Raw genomic sequence first — 19,311 nt, forward strand, 5'->3', positions numbered from 1 at the left:
TGGAGAGTTACAGCGTCTGCTGTGGCTGTAGAGACCGATAAAGGAGAGACATGTTTTGTTGCAGCTGGGGCAGATGAAGGTGTCCAGTTGTGCTGCTGCAGATGCACCATGGCCTTTCTTCTCTCTGCACTCCTTCACTGCACTCTTGTCACTGCTTTGGGATGCATGACCTGTCTGTCTCCAGGCACTGCGGTCGTCTGCAGGGGATTACCATATAGTGGGATTAATGCTTCTCACCTTCATGTCATATTTGCAGGTATCTTTGTGTCGCAGAGTTTGTAACTTGGAGTGCCACGTAGTCATCATGACTTAGGGTGCTTCCAGATGACCTGTTTATTGAGAATTTTTCCTGCTTTGTTTAGTGGGAGATTAGACAATATTGGCTATTTAATTAGCATTCGTTCTCACTGTTTGCAAGGAGGTTAGATGATGTCACTTCAAAACAAGTGTTGCCCATTTTCCCAGTGCATTTTCCCAACTCCTTATCACAAAAGGCCCAGTGTTTGGGGGGAAGTTTGTTGTGCGAAACCTCCCAGTCAATTATCATTGCACAACCTGAATTTGCCAGTATGTGATTGAGTCCCGCCCCAAAATAGCTACAGGTCTGATGCTTCCCTTCTTCCACTCCATCCCTGATGACCTCCTCCCGATTGCAAAAGTTGCTGAATATAAAGTGTGCAATACCACTTTAAACAATCATGCTTTCCCCCAAAGAATTATGGGAGTTGTAGTTCATTAAGTGTGCTAAGAGCTGTGAGGAGACCCCGCTATTCCCCTCACAGAGCTACAACTGATTGCAGTCAACCCCTCTTCCCATGGGACTCTGGGAACTGCAGTTCTGTGAGTGGAAAAGGTGTCTTCTAACAAACAACTCTCAGCACTCTTAGTGAACTACAGCTCCCATGATTCTTGTAGGTAGGTCAGGACTGCTTAAAGTGCTATCACAGTGTTTTAAATGTGTGGTGTGAATGCAGCCCAAGGCACGTCAGGGAGAATTAAAATGCACTGGGCGGAGAACAATGCTAATCTTGCTTCCACTTTCAGCTCCACCAATGTTCTTCAAGCACTTTCTCAATGGTTCAAGGATGCTTCCCCACAATCCATTCTTGCTTTGCATGTAACATTCCAGTTCTTGTGCTGGACTTCCCCTTTTCTCGGAGCTCTTTGCAAGAGATCAGCAAACTTCTTGTCTCCCAGAGGAGGAGGCATGCTAGGCTGGTTGTAGGGAAGAAGAAGAAAGAAGCAACGCGTACAAAGGTTCCTTGGGGCATCTGATCCGTGAATATTACTCTTTAATTCCTTCACCATGAGCTGGAGGAAGAACCTGTTTGTGGAACTCCTCCTGGTTGCAGCTGGCGGTGAGTAGATCGGTATACCCAGTTATCACTGTATTGTGTGTTGCTTTGTAAGGATACAGGGATGCAACAGACTCTCTAGCTCTTCTTTGCCTGTGTTAAAAGAGATAGTGTTTTCTACAGGTTTGTTGTTTAGTCGTTTAGTCGTATCCGACTCTTCGTGACCCCCTGGACCAGAGCACGCCAGGCACTCCTGTCTTCCACTGCCTCCCGCAGTTTGGTCAAACTCATGCTAGTAGCTTCGAGAACACTATCCAACCATCTCGTCCTCTGTCGTCCCCTTCTCCTTGTGCCCTCCATCTTTCCCAACGTCAGGGTCTTTTCCAGGGAGTCTTCTCTTCTCATGAGGTGGCCAAAGTACTGGAGCCTCAGCTTCACGATCTGTCCTTCCAGTGAGCACTCAGTGCTGATTTCCTTAAGAAATCAGCGGTACAGCTTGTTAAGAAATCCTTAAGAAATCTACAGGTACAGCTTGTTAAAAGCTGTGTTAAAAGAGATAGTGTTTTCTACAGGTACAGCTTGTTATGCAGGAGTAGGGAAAGCCTGTACAGGATCATCTGGTGACAAGATCCACTCCCCACAACCACATTTGAGCTTTTCCCTGAAGAGCTTTGCTGCCATTAACCTTCCTTGCGGCCCTGAATCAGGTGTGGCAAAGCTTTGACTCTCCAGATGTTGTTGGACTATAACTTCCATAATCTTTGGCTATGCTGGCTGGGGTTGGTGGGAGTTGTAGTTCAGAAACATCAGGAGGGACCAAAGTTCCCCAACCCTGCCCTAAACAAGGCATGTGCAAAGAGGCTTTAGGGAGTACCTGCATGGGGTTTCTTACTGCAGTGTTTTTGATAGAAAATCTAAGTTTCTGGGTGGTTTGGTCTACTAAAGAAGCCTAAATATGAGGACACCTCAGTTGTGTTTTCTGTTTTGTACCAAATACACATGTTAAAGATAAATACGGAGAGTATCAGGCTACTGCAAGGTTACAAAATACTGTGGAAACATCCCAAGAAATAAAATGTAGAAGAATGGATGCATGGGATTTGCAAGGCAGTCTTGCCCATTTTGTCAGACTCCCTGACAAAAGGTTCCATGGGAAAAGAATACAGTGGTACCTCAGATTAAGAACTTAATTCGTTCCAGAGGTCTGTTCTTAACCTGAAACTGTTCTTACCCTGAAGCACCACTTTAGCTAACGGGGCCTCCTGCTGCTGCCGCGCCGCCGGAGCACGATTTCTGTTCTCATCTTGAAGCAAAGTTCTTAACCTGAGGTAATATTTCTGGGTTAGCGGAGGCTGTAACCTGAAGTGTATGTAACCTGAAATGTATGTAACCCAAGGTACCACTGTAGTTCTTTTTAGATCTAACTGGCAATTTTATTCTACTTAAACATTGGAAATGCAGAGGTGTTTATGGTCCTGAGTTCAATCAGCAGTCCTATTGATTTTAGTGGAAGAGTTAAGTACTGTACGTGTGCACCTTTTCCCTCCTGGAGTCAGTTTTCTTCTACCTATCAGCAGATCCTTTGCAGGGCTGCAAGTTCCTTAAGTGGGGAGTGATAGTAGGTTTATTAGATAAATGTGTCCCAGGAGGTCTTATTCACTTGAGACAGACAGGACTCATACATACTTCTGTTTGCCCCATTGCTTTCTCTTGGGGAAACCTGCTGTTTACCATTGGATTGGAACAAACATCAACAGCTTTATCTGCAGATTGGTGGGACAAATGAAAAGCCACTCAGACCCATGCCTAGAAAGACAGAAACCTATTGGACTTTCTAGTCACGGGGCAAGTGGGAAGTGTGGATGAGCCCTAAGAGCAACGCATTTGAGGAGGAAAGGTGTACAAGTCATCACTGCTAGGTCTGGGCGATATCTGGTTTTCAACATCACGATATATCACCAGCTAAACATTGCAATGTACTGATATAGCACGACGTCTGAAGTAAAGATAGAGCTATTTTTCAGTTTTGTGATGTATTACCGGCTACATATCACAATGTCTGAAATAAGGATGAAGCTATGCAAAGGCATTGGCTGGCTTCACGGTTTTCCCCACATGGTGATTGTTGCATAGCACACGCGCACAAACATACATCATAATTTGCAATATATTGCCAGGTCAAAAATTATGAAACCGATATCATGATATGGACTTGAGACTGGTTTTGGATGATATATCGCCCAGCCCTACTCACTTCCCATGCCTCCGTCTTTTCAGAGACATGACTCGGGCTGAGAGATGCTTAGAATGGAAGGGATAAACGAGATTAAAATTACTCTCTGCTTGTTTGCAGCTATTTTATCCTGCAGTGGAGAGGTGCAGGTTGAAGCAACTCCACAGCCCATTTCAGTCTTGCAGAGAGCCAATCAAACGATCACGACTCTTCCATATGGTCATTCAGAAGTTTCAGTCACACAGATAGGCAAGCAATCTGTACAAGAGGCTACCCAGAGAACCCAGTCAGTGTCAGTATTACCTGAAGATGCTAAGATGGTAAAAGCAGATTCTATACCACCAGCCAAACAAGTTTCAGTCCACAAACAGGCAAACACAGCAGCCACTCCTCTAGAAACATCTGCAAACCCCACAAGTCCAACCAGTCAAGCTGCAAGTCGCAGAGTGATTAAAACTACAGTTGTTGCCAGGACCAGAGCTGTGCTATCTGAAACGCAAACTGATGAAGCTGGAATCCACGGAGCCGTAAAAACGACAGCGGCTGCTCAGAGGACAGCTTCACAACCTGCAGCCCCAAATAGCTGGAACACTGCAGCTCCTGCCTTGCCAGCGAAGGCAGGAAATGCAAAGAAGACTGTAGCTGGAACAAGCGACAAGTGCATCACACAACATGTGCCAGCCGGAACACCAAGAGCAAACAGTACAGCCCACAGCAAGATGCCATCTGGGCAAAAAGCCACTGTTCCTGAGCCAACAGCCCCAGTTGGGCCAACCCTCACACCCAAACCATCGCCAGCTGCAACGGGGGCTTATAGTGTTTCTAATGGAACTGCGGAGTGTATTAAAGCATCGGTTGGCTTGACAATGATAGCTAAAAATGGGAAAACAGTAAGCTGCAGCTTCTCCCTTTTCCATTATTCCCTCCCCCCATGTTTTTTTGTTCAAAAGATCAAAACAATCAGTTAATTCCAGGAATTGTGATTCTGGGTTCCAAAAGCTATTTCAGAAAAGCCTTAGGTTTGCATCTATAGCATGGGTAGTATCTGATGCCGCCATGCAGTCAGCGCAAGGATTTCTGTTCATGCAATGGAACTTCTCCCTTCTCCTTAACAACTACTACTACTACTACTACTGCTACTGCTATTACTACTACTACTACTAATTTCTTATTTGTACCCTGCCCATCTGACTGGGTTGCCCCAGCCACTCTGGGCAGCTTCCAAGATATATAAAAACATAATAAAACGTTAAACATTAAAAAGCTTACCTATACAGGGCTGCCTTCAGATGTCTTCTAAAGGTTATTTAATTACTCATCTCCTTGACATCTGATGGGTGGGCATGAACCCCCAGAGCAGATTCAGGGGGTGAGCCGGGGGAGAGATGGAGGAGATTCATTGCAAAAACCCTTGCACTAATGGAACAAGTGATTTAGTGCTACTTAGTGATACATGCCTTCCTCCCCCCCCAAAAAAACACAGGAATTGTAGTTTACACCTCACAGCACTACAATTCCCAGCACCCAGGACTCTTTTGGAGGAAGCTATGTGCTTTAAATGTATTTGAATTGATTCAATTCATACCCCAGGAGCCCAGGGCAGCAAACAAACAATTAAAAGATCTTAAAAGCAATTCCAGTGCAGATGCAGACTGGGAAAGAGCTCAACTTAAAAAAGCTTGGTGAAAAAGGAAGGACAACGAAGACAGTGCCTAATATTCAAGGGGAGGGGGTTCCATAGGATAGATGCCACAACTTTGAAGGGATGGTTCCTATATTGTGTGCAGTGGACCTCCTGGCAAGAGGGTATCTTCAAGGTGCCCTCACCTGTAGAGTGCAGTGACCAGGTATATAACTAGGTACCTGAGGGGCGAGACAACCTTTCAGGTGTTCTGGTGCCAGGCTGTATTGGGTTTCATATACCAAAAGAAGTATCTTGAATTAAGCTCCATAGCTGATTGGCAGCCAGTGAATGCTGCGGATGTGACCAAACTCTGACGTAAGTCATTGGTCAGACATAGCACCAAATCAGGATAAGGGAGGTATGTGGAGGAGGTATTGGGAAGGGGTGTGTGTGTGAACCTGTAGCTCACTTCTTTGTCCCCATTAATGACCAGCAGCGCCAGCCCACTCAGATGGGGAGTGTCAAGAAGGGACTGTGCAAGAACCATTCTGACCTGAGCTATGTGATGGGTCTAAGAAAAGGCTCCCAGAGGTGCTGCTGGAAGCAAGTGTCGTGGAAATAGATAGGACTTCTAATAGTTAGCAAGGGACTATAACTCTCATCATCCCTGACCATTGGCTGTGCTGGGTGGGACTGATGGGACTTGGGAGCCCCCCAACATTTGAGTGGGTTAGCCACCCCTGTTTTAGAAAGAAAGCATGTGTCGGGCTGTGTTGGGATTCATGCGCCGTTTCCCTTTTACAGAACCACCTGGAATACTTCAATATCAACCCAAACACCACGCGTACAGTTGGAATGTGTGGGGTTTGGGTGTCAACTCTGAGAATCTCATTTGAAGGTGGCTTCATACGTTTTACTTTCACCAAGGTAAGCATTTCACCAGAGGTTGTTTTGGGGGGAGTGAGGAGGGGATCCCAGAACGTTGGGAATTTTCCTTGAAGAGAGTGATTTGAGATTTGGCTTTGGCTCGGTTTCAGTGGTCGAGCATGAATTTTACCTTAGTTCAGTAGGCTAGTTTCTATACATGCTCCCCCCTATTTTTTCGGGAAGTTTTTAACGTTGGCCTACTAATAACGTCTGGTTTGTGCATTTAAAGTGGATTAAAAAGCTTTCTCTGCCGCACTAGAGCAGCAAATCCACTTCAAAAGCAAAACAAAGAAACGGGAATGTGGCTTAAGTAGGAAAATGCATTGAGAAATACGGGGTAAGCAAATGATTCACGAGAAGCTGTGTAAACACGCTGCAGGCAAATTGGGATGAAAGAAGCAAGAGGGATGTTTATTGTTGTACAACTGCCCGTTAAACATGTCAGGGGATGTGTGTGTTCTGTTTTCTCAACAGGGGACATGTGAGAACTCCTCGTTTGGAAGGGCCCCTTGCCAAACCAAACCAACACCCTAGTTGTCAAACAAAGACCCAATTTCAAGTGTTTGCTCCGGCTGCTCTTAAGAGAGCGGTGTTGTTTAACTGAAGTAAAAGCCTTAGAAACTGTTGTGTCCTTGAGAGCCACATCACAGAGTGGCTTCGGTGAAGATGCCGAGGTAAAATTTTGAGTTGGCCACCCCAAGCAACACCCTCCAGAAGCAACGCAACTATTGGTGCAGCATTGCACAGTCCAGCCTCCTCTTTAAGATAAGCATTCAGAGGCTGTTGAGTTTGAACCTGCTCTTTGAAATATATGCAGGCATGAATTCGGCTGCCAGATTCCCAGTGTGTGTGTGTGTGTTTGCCTTTCAGAAACTATTATAGAGGCCTTATTCTGATCATTTAGATGTGATTTTGTACAGAGTGTGCCTTCCATTAGAGTGGCTTCCATTCCCCAGAGTGGCTGGGGAGGCCCAGCCAGATGGGCGGGGTATAAATAATAAATTATTATTATTATTATTATTATTATTATTATTATTATTATTATTATTATTATTATTCCATTAATATGTCGCATGCATAACCTGAGATCAGGTGCTGTGTGCTACAAAAATTGGATTGTGAAGTGTGTGGGAGGGAGAAGCTGCGTACTTGCTATACCATAGAATAGAATCATAGAGTTGGAAGAGACCACAAGGGCCATCGAGTCCAACCCCCTGCCAAGCAGGAAACCTTTAAAGCATATTTGAAGCACATTTTCCCCCTCAGGTTTGTTAAGTGTTGTTGGGAACTGTAACTCTATAAGGGGAAAACTCATGTTGCCCAACTTTTTCAGATCAAAAACCAGGATGCACGTCTTCCAGGGCACATCCCAAGGGAGTTACGTAAGCTGCATGGCAATCTCACCCTGAAAAAAACACTTTTGGGGGGTGCCATCTTGCAAGGTGCCCAGAAGGCCTTTTGGGGGGGGGGGACAAGAACGCATGAGGTCACTTTGGCTGGGGAAACCCAGATGGGTGGAGTATAAATAAAAATAAAAACTTTTTCCGGGACACTTGGTGGGTATGAAAACAGCAGTGCTTAGAATTCTTTGAGGTAAAGAACGTGCTTCAAATGTGTTTTAAAGTTACAGTGTAGACACAGCCAGAGAGAAAAAATTAAAGCGTCAAGCCTGCTTTGGGGCTACTCAGAAATGGCTTTCAGGAAGCTTCCATAACAGGAATGGGGAACTTCAGGCCTGGGAACCAAATACAGCCAGCCTTCCAGTCTGTTGGCCCCTTGGGACTTTCCCTGGGTCACAGCCCTCACCAGCCATGCCCTCTGACTGCTTTCGCCTTGGCAAGGATGGAGGATGGGGAGACAGTGTGTGGTAGAAAGGTCAGGCTTTTCTGTGGCTCAGAGTAGCCTACTGCACGTAGGTTAAGAGTCATATCCGTTGCCTCTGGCCTCACCCGCCACTGAAACGTGGCCCTCAGAAGATTCTCCATGAGGAAGGTTGCAACAGTTGGCCTTGGTAATAAACATTGCTAAATGAAAAATATTCTGATGTACCCTGGAGTCCTCAGGAGAGTACTTACCCCTCTTGCACCCTGGCACCTCTTGGATGTCACAAGAAATACCAAATTCGCCGGGTGTCTGAAGGATTTCCCCTTGCTTTACCTAATGGTAGGGCCAGCACTGACTTGGAGGCTTTGTTATTATATGGGCAAAGGTTCCAGTTCTAAATGTTTCGCTCTAAAGCACCCGAGGAGCATGGCTACATCCCTGCTGCAGGTACCCTGTGGACCAAGGAACTGCTTTTACAGACATGCACATTGTACTTCCCAACTACAGAGCATGAGTCGAACACTCCAGTCCTCTATGAAGGGCAAATACACTTCGCAAGCAGCTAGCACAAAAGAAAGCTCCCTTCTGTTGTATTAGAGGAGGATATGTGGCCTGAAATAATAGGAAAAGGTTTTAGTTGGTTTCCACTGAACTCCCTCTATCTGCCCTTGGTCATGAACCTTCTATGCATCTTCTTGTGTTTTCTAAATTGTAAGCAGTGATATTGGATAAAACTATGCTTGCTTGCTTCCTCCCCCACCTTTTTTTTTCTTCCCCAGAGTGGAGAAGTGTACTATGTCAGTGTGATTGAAGCTTCTTTAACTGTACCATCTGAGGGTAAGTGACATGGTGATTCTTCCCCTGCCTTTGAACAGTTAGCAATTACGAAATCTTGAAGCTTCTCTTAAGAGTCAAGGCACTGGGTCACGCAGAGCCACCAAAACTCATAGCTGGCATTTGAGTAGCATGTAAAGGAAGTTGTCTTTTTCAGCACTTTACTGTGTGCATTGATTTAAGATGTGCTGGGGATGAATCAAGCTTTCCGTTTCATTTTCTCTCAGCTTCTATTTTCTCTAGCCTTCAGTTTGACATGTTTCCAAATCAATTTGATTTTTAAAAAAAAAACAATTCATGAAAATTTGCATGCATTTTGCTTACATTTCTCTTAATATACACATTTTTGTGTACCAAACTGAAAACATATTTCCAAGCAATTTTCCCTAATATTATGCTCCCCACCCCATTTTTTTTTTATATTGGGTGGTATTCAACTAAATTTTATCCGCTGTTGACATGCATCTGTCTTCAGAGACAATGGAGTGTGCCTCTGGGGGTGAAGTTAAACCACTAGAGGATCACAGCGCCTGCTGTGGCTCAGGAGCATAGCATGGGCAGGGGCTGCCAGAGTGATGGCCCTGAGAGCATTTTTCTGGGGGGCGCTGCTCATGCCACCCTACCAGCCCTGTGCCACTTTGCAAGGCTAGGATCAAAGAGTGCATGGCTGCTGTGTCCTTCATAAGCCACCCTCCCCAAGCCACTTTGCAAGGCCGAGATGATATGGTGGGAGCTGGGCTGGCAAGACAGGATCCCTTAGCCCTCTGTGCCCTGCCCACCTGCCCTAGGCACCAGCTAAACATGCTCCACCACTGCTGGGGCTGCAGAGACTGGTAACTTGTAACTACTTCCTCCTGCATTATTTCTGCTGTGTGAGTCATTCCATGTCAGTTCAACGTGGTCATGCGACCCACTGTCTCGGATTTTGATGAAACTTGGTGTACACCCTTCCCCTATGGTTGAAAGAAACCCTCTTACTTTTTTCCCCTCTATCACAAACGGTTTTGATTTTATAGCACTTCAGAGTTTCATGAAATCTGCGTTTCTGTCCCTCTTGAGATCCTCGGCCTTGTGTACATTTTATTTTATTTTTCCTCCATAACCAATGATCAGATCTCTGTTTTTTTACAGAGCTCAATAACATGATGAGGATTTCAGAAAAAAATACACCAGCACTCAAAAGATTTTATAAATGCCTAAAAAATGTATAAATGTAGTTTTTTTGGCAGAGACAAGAGGCAAGAGGTACCCTCTTATTTTAGACGGCGGAGGGGGCTGAAGCTGCTTGCCTTGCATTATGTATGTAATGAGTTTGTGGGAGAAGTGAGATTGCATTTAAGGATTCCTGGGTCAAGACTTTCCTTCTTGCCACCGCACTGCACTTTTTCTGGATTGCACTTCTGAGGCTTATTTTATGAGGATAAAAAAATGCACTCATGGTCACCTTAGGTGTACTCAAAATCAGTGGAACTTGAGCATACATTTCGAGTACTTCTTAAAGTACTGACTTCAAAGAAGCCGACTCTCTGCAGAATTTAGAATTGTAGCAGGCTGTTCTTTTCCTGAATAATCATCCACTAAGAGTCAGTTGAATAATAGCAACACATGAAACCCCCCCTCCAATCCTGGGAACTGTAGTTTACCCCTCACATAGCTATAATCCCCAGTACCCTTAAGAAACCAGTTCTCGTAAGTCATGTGCTTTAAATGTATAGTGTGTGCACAGAGCTAGTTTGACGCTAGTTCTGCATGAATTTGCACAAATGTCTAATGACCAGGTGGAACAGGCACTATAGGAGACAGCTCCAGAAGAGGAGCCAAGAGAAAGCTGGTCTTAGCAGAGCCGGTGGAGGGTCCTCACTGTCTTGTCTGCTGTGGTCAGGTGGAACTAGTGCTATGGAAAGACAGTTCTGGGACTGGAGGAGATGGATGAACCTGTAGCCTGCCGTATGTGGAACATATTTGCCTTACACCGTCAGGCATCCAGTTCTAAATAGAAAGGGGTGGCAGACTGGCCGGCCAGTTGGCAGGTAAACAGTCTGGTGAGGATTTGTATGGTGGTTTTGGGTCGCTCTTGGGGGTTATCTCGCCCCCTGAACAGATCTGAGGTCTTAGTGTTTGCATTTGAACTGCCTGCAATCCATCCTCTAAGCAGCAGACCTAACAGCAAACCGAACAGGGGAATGTGCTTGATCTATAGCAGGGTTTCCCAAACGTAAGTCACCAGCTGGTTTTGGACTACAACTCCCACCATTCCTAGCTAGTAGGAGCAGTGGTTGGGGATGATGTGAACTGTAGTCTAAAACCAGCTGGAGACCCAAGTTTGGGAAATCCTGAGTTATAAGATCACAGCTCAAGCTATGCAGCGCCTACTGCACATCAGTTGGCGACCCTTCATCCAAGGAAAGATTTTGCCTCCAACAGCACCATTTTTCGTTTCTTTTATTTCTGTATTCTTCAGGTGCGCTGTACAGTGGAATTAAAAGCGACCAGCTCTTTTCAGTGCCTTTAGGGAATTGCTTCAAGTGTCTCAGCATGCAAACCATAGAGATGTCCGACAACCTTCAACTCCTGCTTTCCAGCTCTCAACTTCAAGCCTTTAATATCGTTGGCAACCAGTTTGGGAAAGGTTGGTAGCAGTGCTTGTCACTGGACCTGTGTTGAGGCACTCCTTCTCATTCAGTTTATTTAAACACACCACTGTGAGCAAGTCCAGGCCAGTAGCATGTTTTTAAACAGCTAGACACTCCTGTTGCAATCAACACTGTGTGAAGCATGGTTCAGTTTCAAGTTATTATCAAGGACTTTCTCTCAAAAAACATATGAAATGCAGGCTTTCATTTGTAGCTTAACTGGAATAGCTAGTTTGTTCATTTCAACAGCAAGCACATAGCAACCCGTGTGACTGTGGCAGATGGCAGCTCTTTTCCCAAGGCAATTGACAATTGCATGGGGATTGCAGGTAACCTGAATGCATGAAAGGGGATTCCACTTGCTATTCCCAGCCAATGTGCCTTCGGCCAATGGTTTGAACAAAACCAGTATGCATGCAACTGTGGGTGCAATCCGTGACCCTGCCATTTATTTGCAGGATTCCTAGCTGCACAGAGATGTGCCATTCACATGTTGCAATTTATAGGCATAATCCACACCTTCAGTTGAACAAGTGAGGACCAAGAAGATGGGATCCAGATCCTCATACCCACACGATGGCTGATAGGAAATGTTCAGTTCACATTTCTGCACTGAGCTTGTAAATTTCCATTTAGTCCTCCTGAAAATTCATCAACATTCTAGTGTGCATATCTCGGCACATTCACACTATTACGCAGCTTTGCCCAACATACATCTTTGCAATTCATGTAATGAATTGTGTTTGTTATTTTCACATACTTGTGCATTATTCTCAGTGATGTGGGGGTGGATAGTTCTTTGGGGAAGTGCAGGCTCAGAGATGACTGACTCATGAGATTTCAATTCGGTGATCATTGACAAGCTCTAGCTCAGATCTGACCATGATGCTGGCATCTTGGCCTGCACCGAACACCTCTGCCTCCAATACTGTTGGTCCAGCTACCTCAATGACCGTTCCTTGTTGCAGTCAGAGTCCAGGCTGTTGCTCAGGGTGGGGTTCATGGCACAATATTGTAGACATGTGAAGACTTGGCAGAGGAGTTTCAGTCCAAAGAGTCTTCCCCTCCACTCTTGCTTACTGACATCCTTTTAACTGGGGATGCCAGGGATTGAACCCAGAAAGGTCAACCCCTGGGCCATAGCTTCTCCCAAATGGATTGGGGAGCGACTGTCAATTAAAGTATTTAGTATCAGATAAGAGGGACCAATATGTAAGGCATTCAGGCAACGGACAGGTAGAGGGAAACCATACATCTAGATGTGCAGAGAGAGACCCAAGCAGTCTCCCCACACTGACAAGATTCAGGGGCAGACTTTGGTAATCTTTCATAATATAGTGCCCTGTGCGAGGCCAAAATCTGGCGTCCCCCAATGGATCTTCTCAGTTATGGATCTTCTCAATTTTGCGCCCCCTCCGCTCAGCGCCCTCTTCAAAGGAACTGCCCATCCTCCCTAAATGCGGCGCTGCCAGACTGAAAGAAGTTTTAAAGCTCTCCATTGCACCAGACTGGCCTGCCAGCATCATCTAACTTCTTAGGCCAAGAGGATTCTGGGTCTCTTGTAAATTCCTAGCCAAAATGAACTGTAATTCCCAGTGCCTGATCCACAGAATTCCCAGTTTGCAGCCCTGCCATGCCCAATATAGTGGTTTGAAATGGACTATAGATTGATGGCTCAATCCTTGATTAAAGCTAGGAAAAGTTCCAACCTACCTCACAACAATTAACTTTTTTAAAAAAAGTTGCCTTCCATGAGGATTTGGGAGAGGATATGCTATGCATCAAGAAATTAAAACTGACCAAAATGGCATCTCTACAGATAGTGCTTGTGGGTTTTTGTATAATTATCAGTAGCTGTATTTTCTGAACAAGAAACTGATGAAAGCATGTGATAACTGTGTAATACGCCATAACATCCTGATTTTTATTGCAGAGGAAGAATGTGCTCTTGACAGAAACAAGAGATTAATTCCAGTTACCGTGGGCCTCAGTCTCGCAGGATTATTTGTCATTGTCTTTGTCACCTGTGTGATTTACAGAAAAAAGCGCACCTCAAGCTATGAACGAATCTAAACCACTTCATTAAAGATCTGTGCAGCAGCGAGTGAAAAGGTTGTAGATAATGGAACGCTCTGCTTCTGCCTACTTATTCGATTGTGGCAACTACAAATGTAAATTGATTGTGTTGTGTATTTACTTGTGTGCGCTTGAAAATTGACACTATTATGTTGTTATTGCTATATTCATAACTTGCGTTTCTGCTTAGACAAGAGCAGATATATATATATATATATCTCTAGGGCTATGACCTTTAAGGAGGATGCAGCAGATTTTTACAATTTTTTTTCAGGTTTCCATCTTCAAAAAAGCATTTCCCCATCTCTCATACAACAGGGAATGCTTCCATTCTATCTTGTCTCATCTATAAACTAAGGGTGTATGCTTTGTGCTTCAAACTATGGTTGTTTTTACTCATATGCAAATGTAATTAAATTAATAAATTAATCAACTAAAATTTATTTAATTGTGTCCTATCCCTAATAAGAATAATCTCTTTTTCTCTATCTTTCACACATACAAAAACATATACACATCTCACCCACATCTCTGTCTTAGGCCAGAGTGGATCTGGGAGAGCCAGAACAGAAAATGGTCCAAGGAGTCCAGTTTTTACACCCTTCTGGACAAAGGCCTCAAAAGAAAATTCCAGCACAGCTTTGATTAAGGAGGTGCCACTCCCCATGTCCTAAGCCTAGTATGGACTCATGTAGACAGAGCGATGGGAATTTGTTTTTGTGGATGCAGGTGGTAGCATTTATTATTCTGATAGTTTGATTAGATCTAGACTTGAGCAATGTAAATACATGCAACTATTTTTGGAATGCAATGATTGCATTGTGAAATCCTGCATATATGACTTGCAACATCACTTCCACTGCGGTGACTCATTTAACACTTTCCCATCGGGTCTCCTGAAGCCTCTTTACCAAGAGAACCAAACAAAAGCCATTCTTATAATCATACATGCAAGACATAGTAGGGTGGAGTGTCTCCCAGGTTCGTAAGTCCCCCAACATTACATGGAGCCACTGGTGGAGGAACAGGAGTGTGGAGGGAGTGTACCGCCCCCAGACCACTATTCCAGTAGGGTGCCATTGTGCCGGCCCCCCCCCAGACACGCACCGCCTACCCCCTTCACGCACCGGGTGCCGCGCCCCCATAGGCACCTCGTCACGCCCACAGAATGCGCACCACGCCCATGTGGGCGGCATGCCACACCCCCACCTGCTCTTCACCCCCGGCAATGGAGCATGCAGCTTTGCCACTGCTTGGAGCTTCCCAGAATGGTACATGGAGACATCTCCTCAGCTTTCGCTGGCCCTGGGAGCAGATCCTGTCTCTAGACAACTGTAGGGGTTTGTCAGGGGTCATTTGGGCCCAAGAAAAGGCACACCAGGTTAGCCTCACAATTTTAACACTGAAGCAACCTTGCGAAAGAGTTCCCTCCCACCCCTCAAAGTGTTCGATAGATGTGATTTCCGTAGAGGAAAAAACAATTACTGCTACTTGTGAAGTGTGGCATAGTATCTGCTTTACTATTACAGGAGTCGTGAAAGTGCTATAAAATGTTACCATTGTGGGAAGGGGCATAATGGCAAGAATATATTTTTTAAAATAATTGAAGTCATTAGGCCTTAATTGATGCCTCAACGCCTTCCACATGTGCTGTGTCAGGAAGATTTTGGGTGTCACATGGCAAAACAGTCTGTGCTTTCCCAGGCCCACATTCCCAGCATGTTCGCACTCCTGTCTCAGCGACGTCTACGTTGGCTTGGTCATGTCTACAGAATAAAGATGGCAGGATCCCCAAGGATGTGCTCTAGGGGGAGCTGGCTTCAGGCACCAGACCAGCTCCGCACTACAAGTATGTAAATGTGGCATGAAGGCTGCCAACATCAACCTCGCTGTGTGGGAAACCCTTTCGGAGGACCACAGTGGCTGGAGTCAGATTGTCAGGTTGTGGATTCACAGCAGCGACCACAGGAGGAATGACCACTGGGAGGAGCGCAGAGAGAAGAAATGCCATGGTGTACCTGCATTAGCAGAACTAGGCGCCTTCATCTGCCCCAGCTGCAACAAAACATGTCCCTCCCATATCGGTCTCTACAGCCACAGCAGGCACTGCAACCTTCCAACAGTTTGACTTCACTCCCAAATGTGCACTCCTCCATTGTCTCCAGAGACAGACGAATGTAAACAACTGACGTTATGTAACCCTATTTATATAAAAGGTCATTGGGGTTTTGTTTTTTAGGGTTGCAAGGATCTCATCAACTGGGACATTCCTAAATTCTTCACAGCTTTCCCCGCCCTCAGCTGCTTATAGTGTCTTCTTGTTTGGAATCTTGGCTTCCACATGATCATATGTCTCACAAGGGATGCATTTTCTATGGTGCTTGCCTCAAATGCAAACCATCAGTTTATGAAGAAGCCCTGCTGATAACTAAACAATTTCAGAAAAAGGAATGATAGGGGAATTAACCTTACTAGATATTGTAGACAAGCTGTATGTAAAATGTGAAAATGCTAACTCCTCCCTCCCTCATGCGCCTAATTAAGATGGCACCACCAGTGTATTCATTACATTACCACCAGTGTATTCAATACATTTAATGTATTTTTAATCTTTGTTGGAAACCACCCAGAGTGGCTGGGGAAACCCAGCCAGATGGGCGGGGTACAAATAAATTATTATTATTATTATTATTATTATTATTATTATTATTACAGAGTAACACGCAAAAAGAACAGGTCTCCGCCCTGAGAAGATTACAATCTAAAATTCAACAGAGAGTGGCTATTTACAATTACAGGTGCCGCATAATACTCATTCCACAGGGGTAAGAAATTGATATTTTAGTGTGGCAGCAGCTGCTCTTTGGAACTCCCTGCCTCCTGACATTGCCATCAAGTGCTCCTATGGAAGGAAGGGTAGGATGTAAATTCAATAAAAGCTGAGGCTTTTGCTCCTTAGCTGTGAAGATACATGGCAAAATTGCGTGTCACAGTACTTAATCAATTATCACTTAAGTGTATGGTAAAGAAAGCAGTCCTGTGACTCTTGTCTGACTGAAGCATAATAAATGCATTATACAGTTTGTTTCTGATTTTGGGTTAAGTAGCAGAGCCAATAATTTTGACAAAAACATGATTCAGAGGTCATTCTTGAAACACTGTTCTTTGTTTATAAGAGAAATACTTACCAAAATTGGTAGAGTCCTTTTCCTTTAGCCCGACTTTCTCTGAAGGTAGAATATTCTCCAATCCTGTAGCAATACGTCAAATTTATTTTGGCATTAGAGACATTTTACATGCATGCAAATATTCAGCCCCATGAACAGGACTACTAATTCCCATAGATAGGAAATAGTTTCCTAATCACACTAAAATATGTGTCCTCTTAATGTCAGTAAAAACTCCCATTTATTGGCTCATTAAAAACAACAACGCTGCCTTTTTTAAAAAAATTAAAGCTTAATAAGAACAAATTCTTGTGATGATTCACATTATTAAGATGCATATTGTTATTTTCTAATCTAAATAGACAAGTAACTTCTACACATGTTAAATGCTATTTAGCAACCTCTTTTTCAACAAAACTCAGCATTGCTTTCCAAGACTGCTAAATGATTACATAGGTTGCCACCTAGTGTACAGAAGCACATATTACCCAGTCACCAAGGAGTAATACTGTCAAGACAGATACCCAGAGAGAACTTGCTGCAAGACAGACCCAAAAAAGAAAATAACAGAACACCTCTAGTCATCACATACAGCTCCCAAGTTAAAACAGTACAACGCATCATCAGAGATCTACAACCTCTCCTGGACAATGACAGTTCTCTTTCTCAAGCTCTGGGAGGAAGACCTTTCATTGCCTACAGACAGCCACCCAATCTTAAACAACTCCTAACCCACAATAATACTACAACCAGACGTAACACGGACACTGGCACCAGAGCCTGCAATAAACCCAGATGCCAACTTTGCTGCCACATACACCCGGACAACACCATTACTGGCCCCAACAACATCACACATACCATCTCGGGACTATTTAATTGCTCATCGTCTAACATTGTATATGCCATCAAATGCCAACAGTGTCCTTCAGCTCTCTATATTGGACAAACAGGCCAAACCTTACGCCAAAGAATAAACGGACATAAATCGGACATCAAGAATCACAAGACAGAGAAACCAGTAGGAGAACACTTCAATCTCCCAGGACATTCTATACAAGATCTCAAAGTAGCTGTATTACTACAAAGGAATTTCAGAAATAGACTGGAAAGAGAAGCTGCTGAATTGCAACTCATTACCAAACTTAAAACCATGGAGAGACTTGGTCTGAACAAAGACATTGGATTCTTATCTCATTATACATGACAAAGCCATTTTTCACCTTCTCACCCCTTGCTTTTTCCTGTAAGACCTATTGCAGTCGTTAAGAGTCGTCAACAGGCTCATCACAGCTATCTGCCAATCACCCATTCCCACCACCCTTCTGAGTAATACCCCTCCCCACCTTCTCACTATATAGAAGGATCTGGCAACTTCTGTTTCAGTGTATCTGAAGAAGTGTGCATGCACACGAAAGCTCATACCAAGAACTAACTTAGTTGGTCTTTAAGGTGCTACTGGAAGGAAAATTTTTTTATTTTTTATTTTTTGTTTTGACTATGGCAGACCAACACGGCTACCTATCTGTATTGAACTTGATCTGGCTCTTTGGAACAATCCATGAACACTCAGTCACACCTACAGAATGGGGATAATTGGCAAGGTTTTTGTTGGTTTGCATTTTGGGCAAACCTTGTCTAGTAGGGTGCTTTCCTGTTTCTGCAATGCTCTCGCCAGGGAGGCTCATCTGGCGCCTTCGTTGCATATATTTAGGCGCCAGGCAAAAACACTCCTATTCTCCAAATATCCCCTATATAAGTAGAAGCACAGAAATTTCTTTTCACCAAAAATTTTAAAAAATGCACAGGTTGCCACAAATAAATATTGATAAACTATATTTTAATTCTCTTTCTTTCTTTTTCTTTCTAGTGCTCTGCGTTTCTGCCCGTTGTCCTCTTGCCTCTGCATTCCTTTGCTTCTGGGGAATCGGGTAGATTAACGGCCTGCCCAATTTAAAATTTATTTTTAAAAATATTAAATGTATACACTGCCCTCCGTCCGAAGACTGCGGGAATTGTACTCTTCGCAAATGATACAACAGGGTACGTACTTGGTTTTGACCGATAAACTTGTACAAGGCTGGGATGTGTGGGGAAACCAGGAAACATAGTTTGATGCTGACTAGCTTATAGTATTTTTCTTTTGTTAACAATCACTGGAAGGAACCCCCACCCTGCCCTGTAACTCATCTTTTCAGCTTGGTGATTTAACATGCTGCTATTATTTTCTGCTTTATACACATCATGACTATCTATCTATCTATCTATCTATCTATCTATCTATGCTGCCTTATTTTCTGCCTTATACACATTATGTCTATTTCTATATATATGCGCGATTTTAGCTGTTCTTATTTTCATCTGTGAGCTGTCTCGAGTCCCCGACAGGTATTTATATGTGTTATAAATACAATTATCATCATCTTCATTTTGCTTTGTACCTGGTGACCAAGACCCATTATTTGTTGTTTTGCGTTGTTTCATATTATTCTTACTATAACTTCTACATAGAAGGCTCGCTTGTAGATATATATATTTCACATTATTATTATTATTATTATTATTATTATTATTATTATTTAAAAAACACCACTTGCAGACAAATAACAAGTGTTCGTGTTTCTGAGGTGGCCACAAGCAGCTCTCTGCTTTCCCCCTCAGATAGACTACAGCCCTTCACCTTCGCCGCCTCAACCTG

General features: G+C 43.9%; 1 protein-coding gene and 2 long non-coding RNA genes across 4 annotated transcripts; 2 read left to right on the forward strand and 1 right to left on the reverse strand.

The window, feature by feature from the left end:
• The first annotated feature begins 964 nt into the window (after positions 1 to 964).
• On the forward strand, positions 965 to 13,885 carry LAMP3 (lysosomal associated membrane protein 3). Its single transcript, XM_083612927.1, has 6 exons — positions 965 to 1,358; positions 3,649 to 4,418; positions 5,957 to 6,079; positions 8,683 to 8,740; positions 11,199 to 11,366; positions 13,304 to 13,885. The coding sequence occupies exons 1-6, from the start codon at positions 1,307 to 1,309 to the stop codon at positions 13,441 to 13,443; spliced, it is 1,311 nt and encodes a 436-aa protein (XP_083469053.1). The 5' UTR covers positions 965 to 1,306; the 3' UTR covers positions 13,444 to 13,885.
• Positions 1,366 to 2,783, forward strand: LOC310762299. Its single transcript, XR_014547939.1, has 3 exons — positions 1,366 to 1,784; positions 1,821 to 2,463; positions 2,704 to 2,783. It is a non-coding gene; the product is annotated as an uncharacterized lncRNA (long non-coding RNA).
• A 2,705-nt stretch (positions 13,886 to 16,590) lies between the features above and the next one.
• LOC310762285 lies at positions 16,591 to 19,310 on the reverse strand. 2 transcript variants are annotated; one of them, XR_014547924.1, is made up of 2 exons: positions 19,204 to 19,310; positions 16,591 to 16,697 (listed from the first exon to the last, which is right to left on the reverse strand). It is a non-coding gene; the product is annotated as an uncharacterized lncRNA (long non-coding RNA). The 2 variants fall into 2 exon arrangements; XR_014547925.1 differs by lacking the exon at positions 19,204 to 19,310 and adding an exon at positions 19,055 to 19,172.
• Position 19,311: the final 1 nt, after the last annotated feature.

Source organism: Podarcis filfolensis (assembly GCF_964270895.1).
Source record: "Podarcis filfolensis genome assembly, chromosome: 5".
NCBI classification, from domain to species: Eukaryota; Metazoa; Chordata; class Lepidosauria; order Squamata; family Lacertidae; genus Podarcis; species Podarcis filfolensis.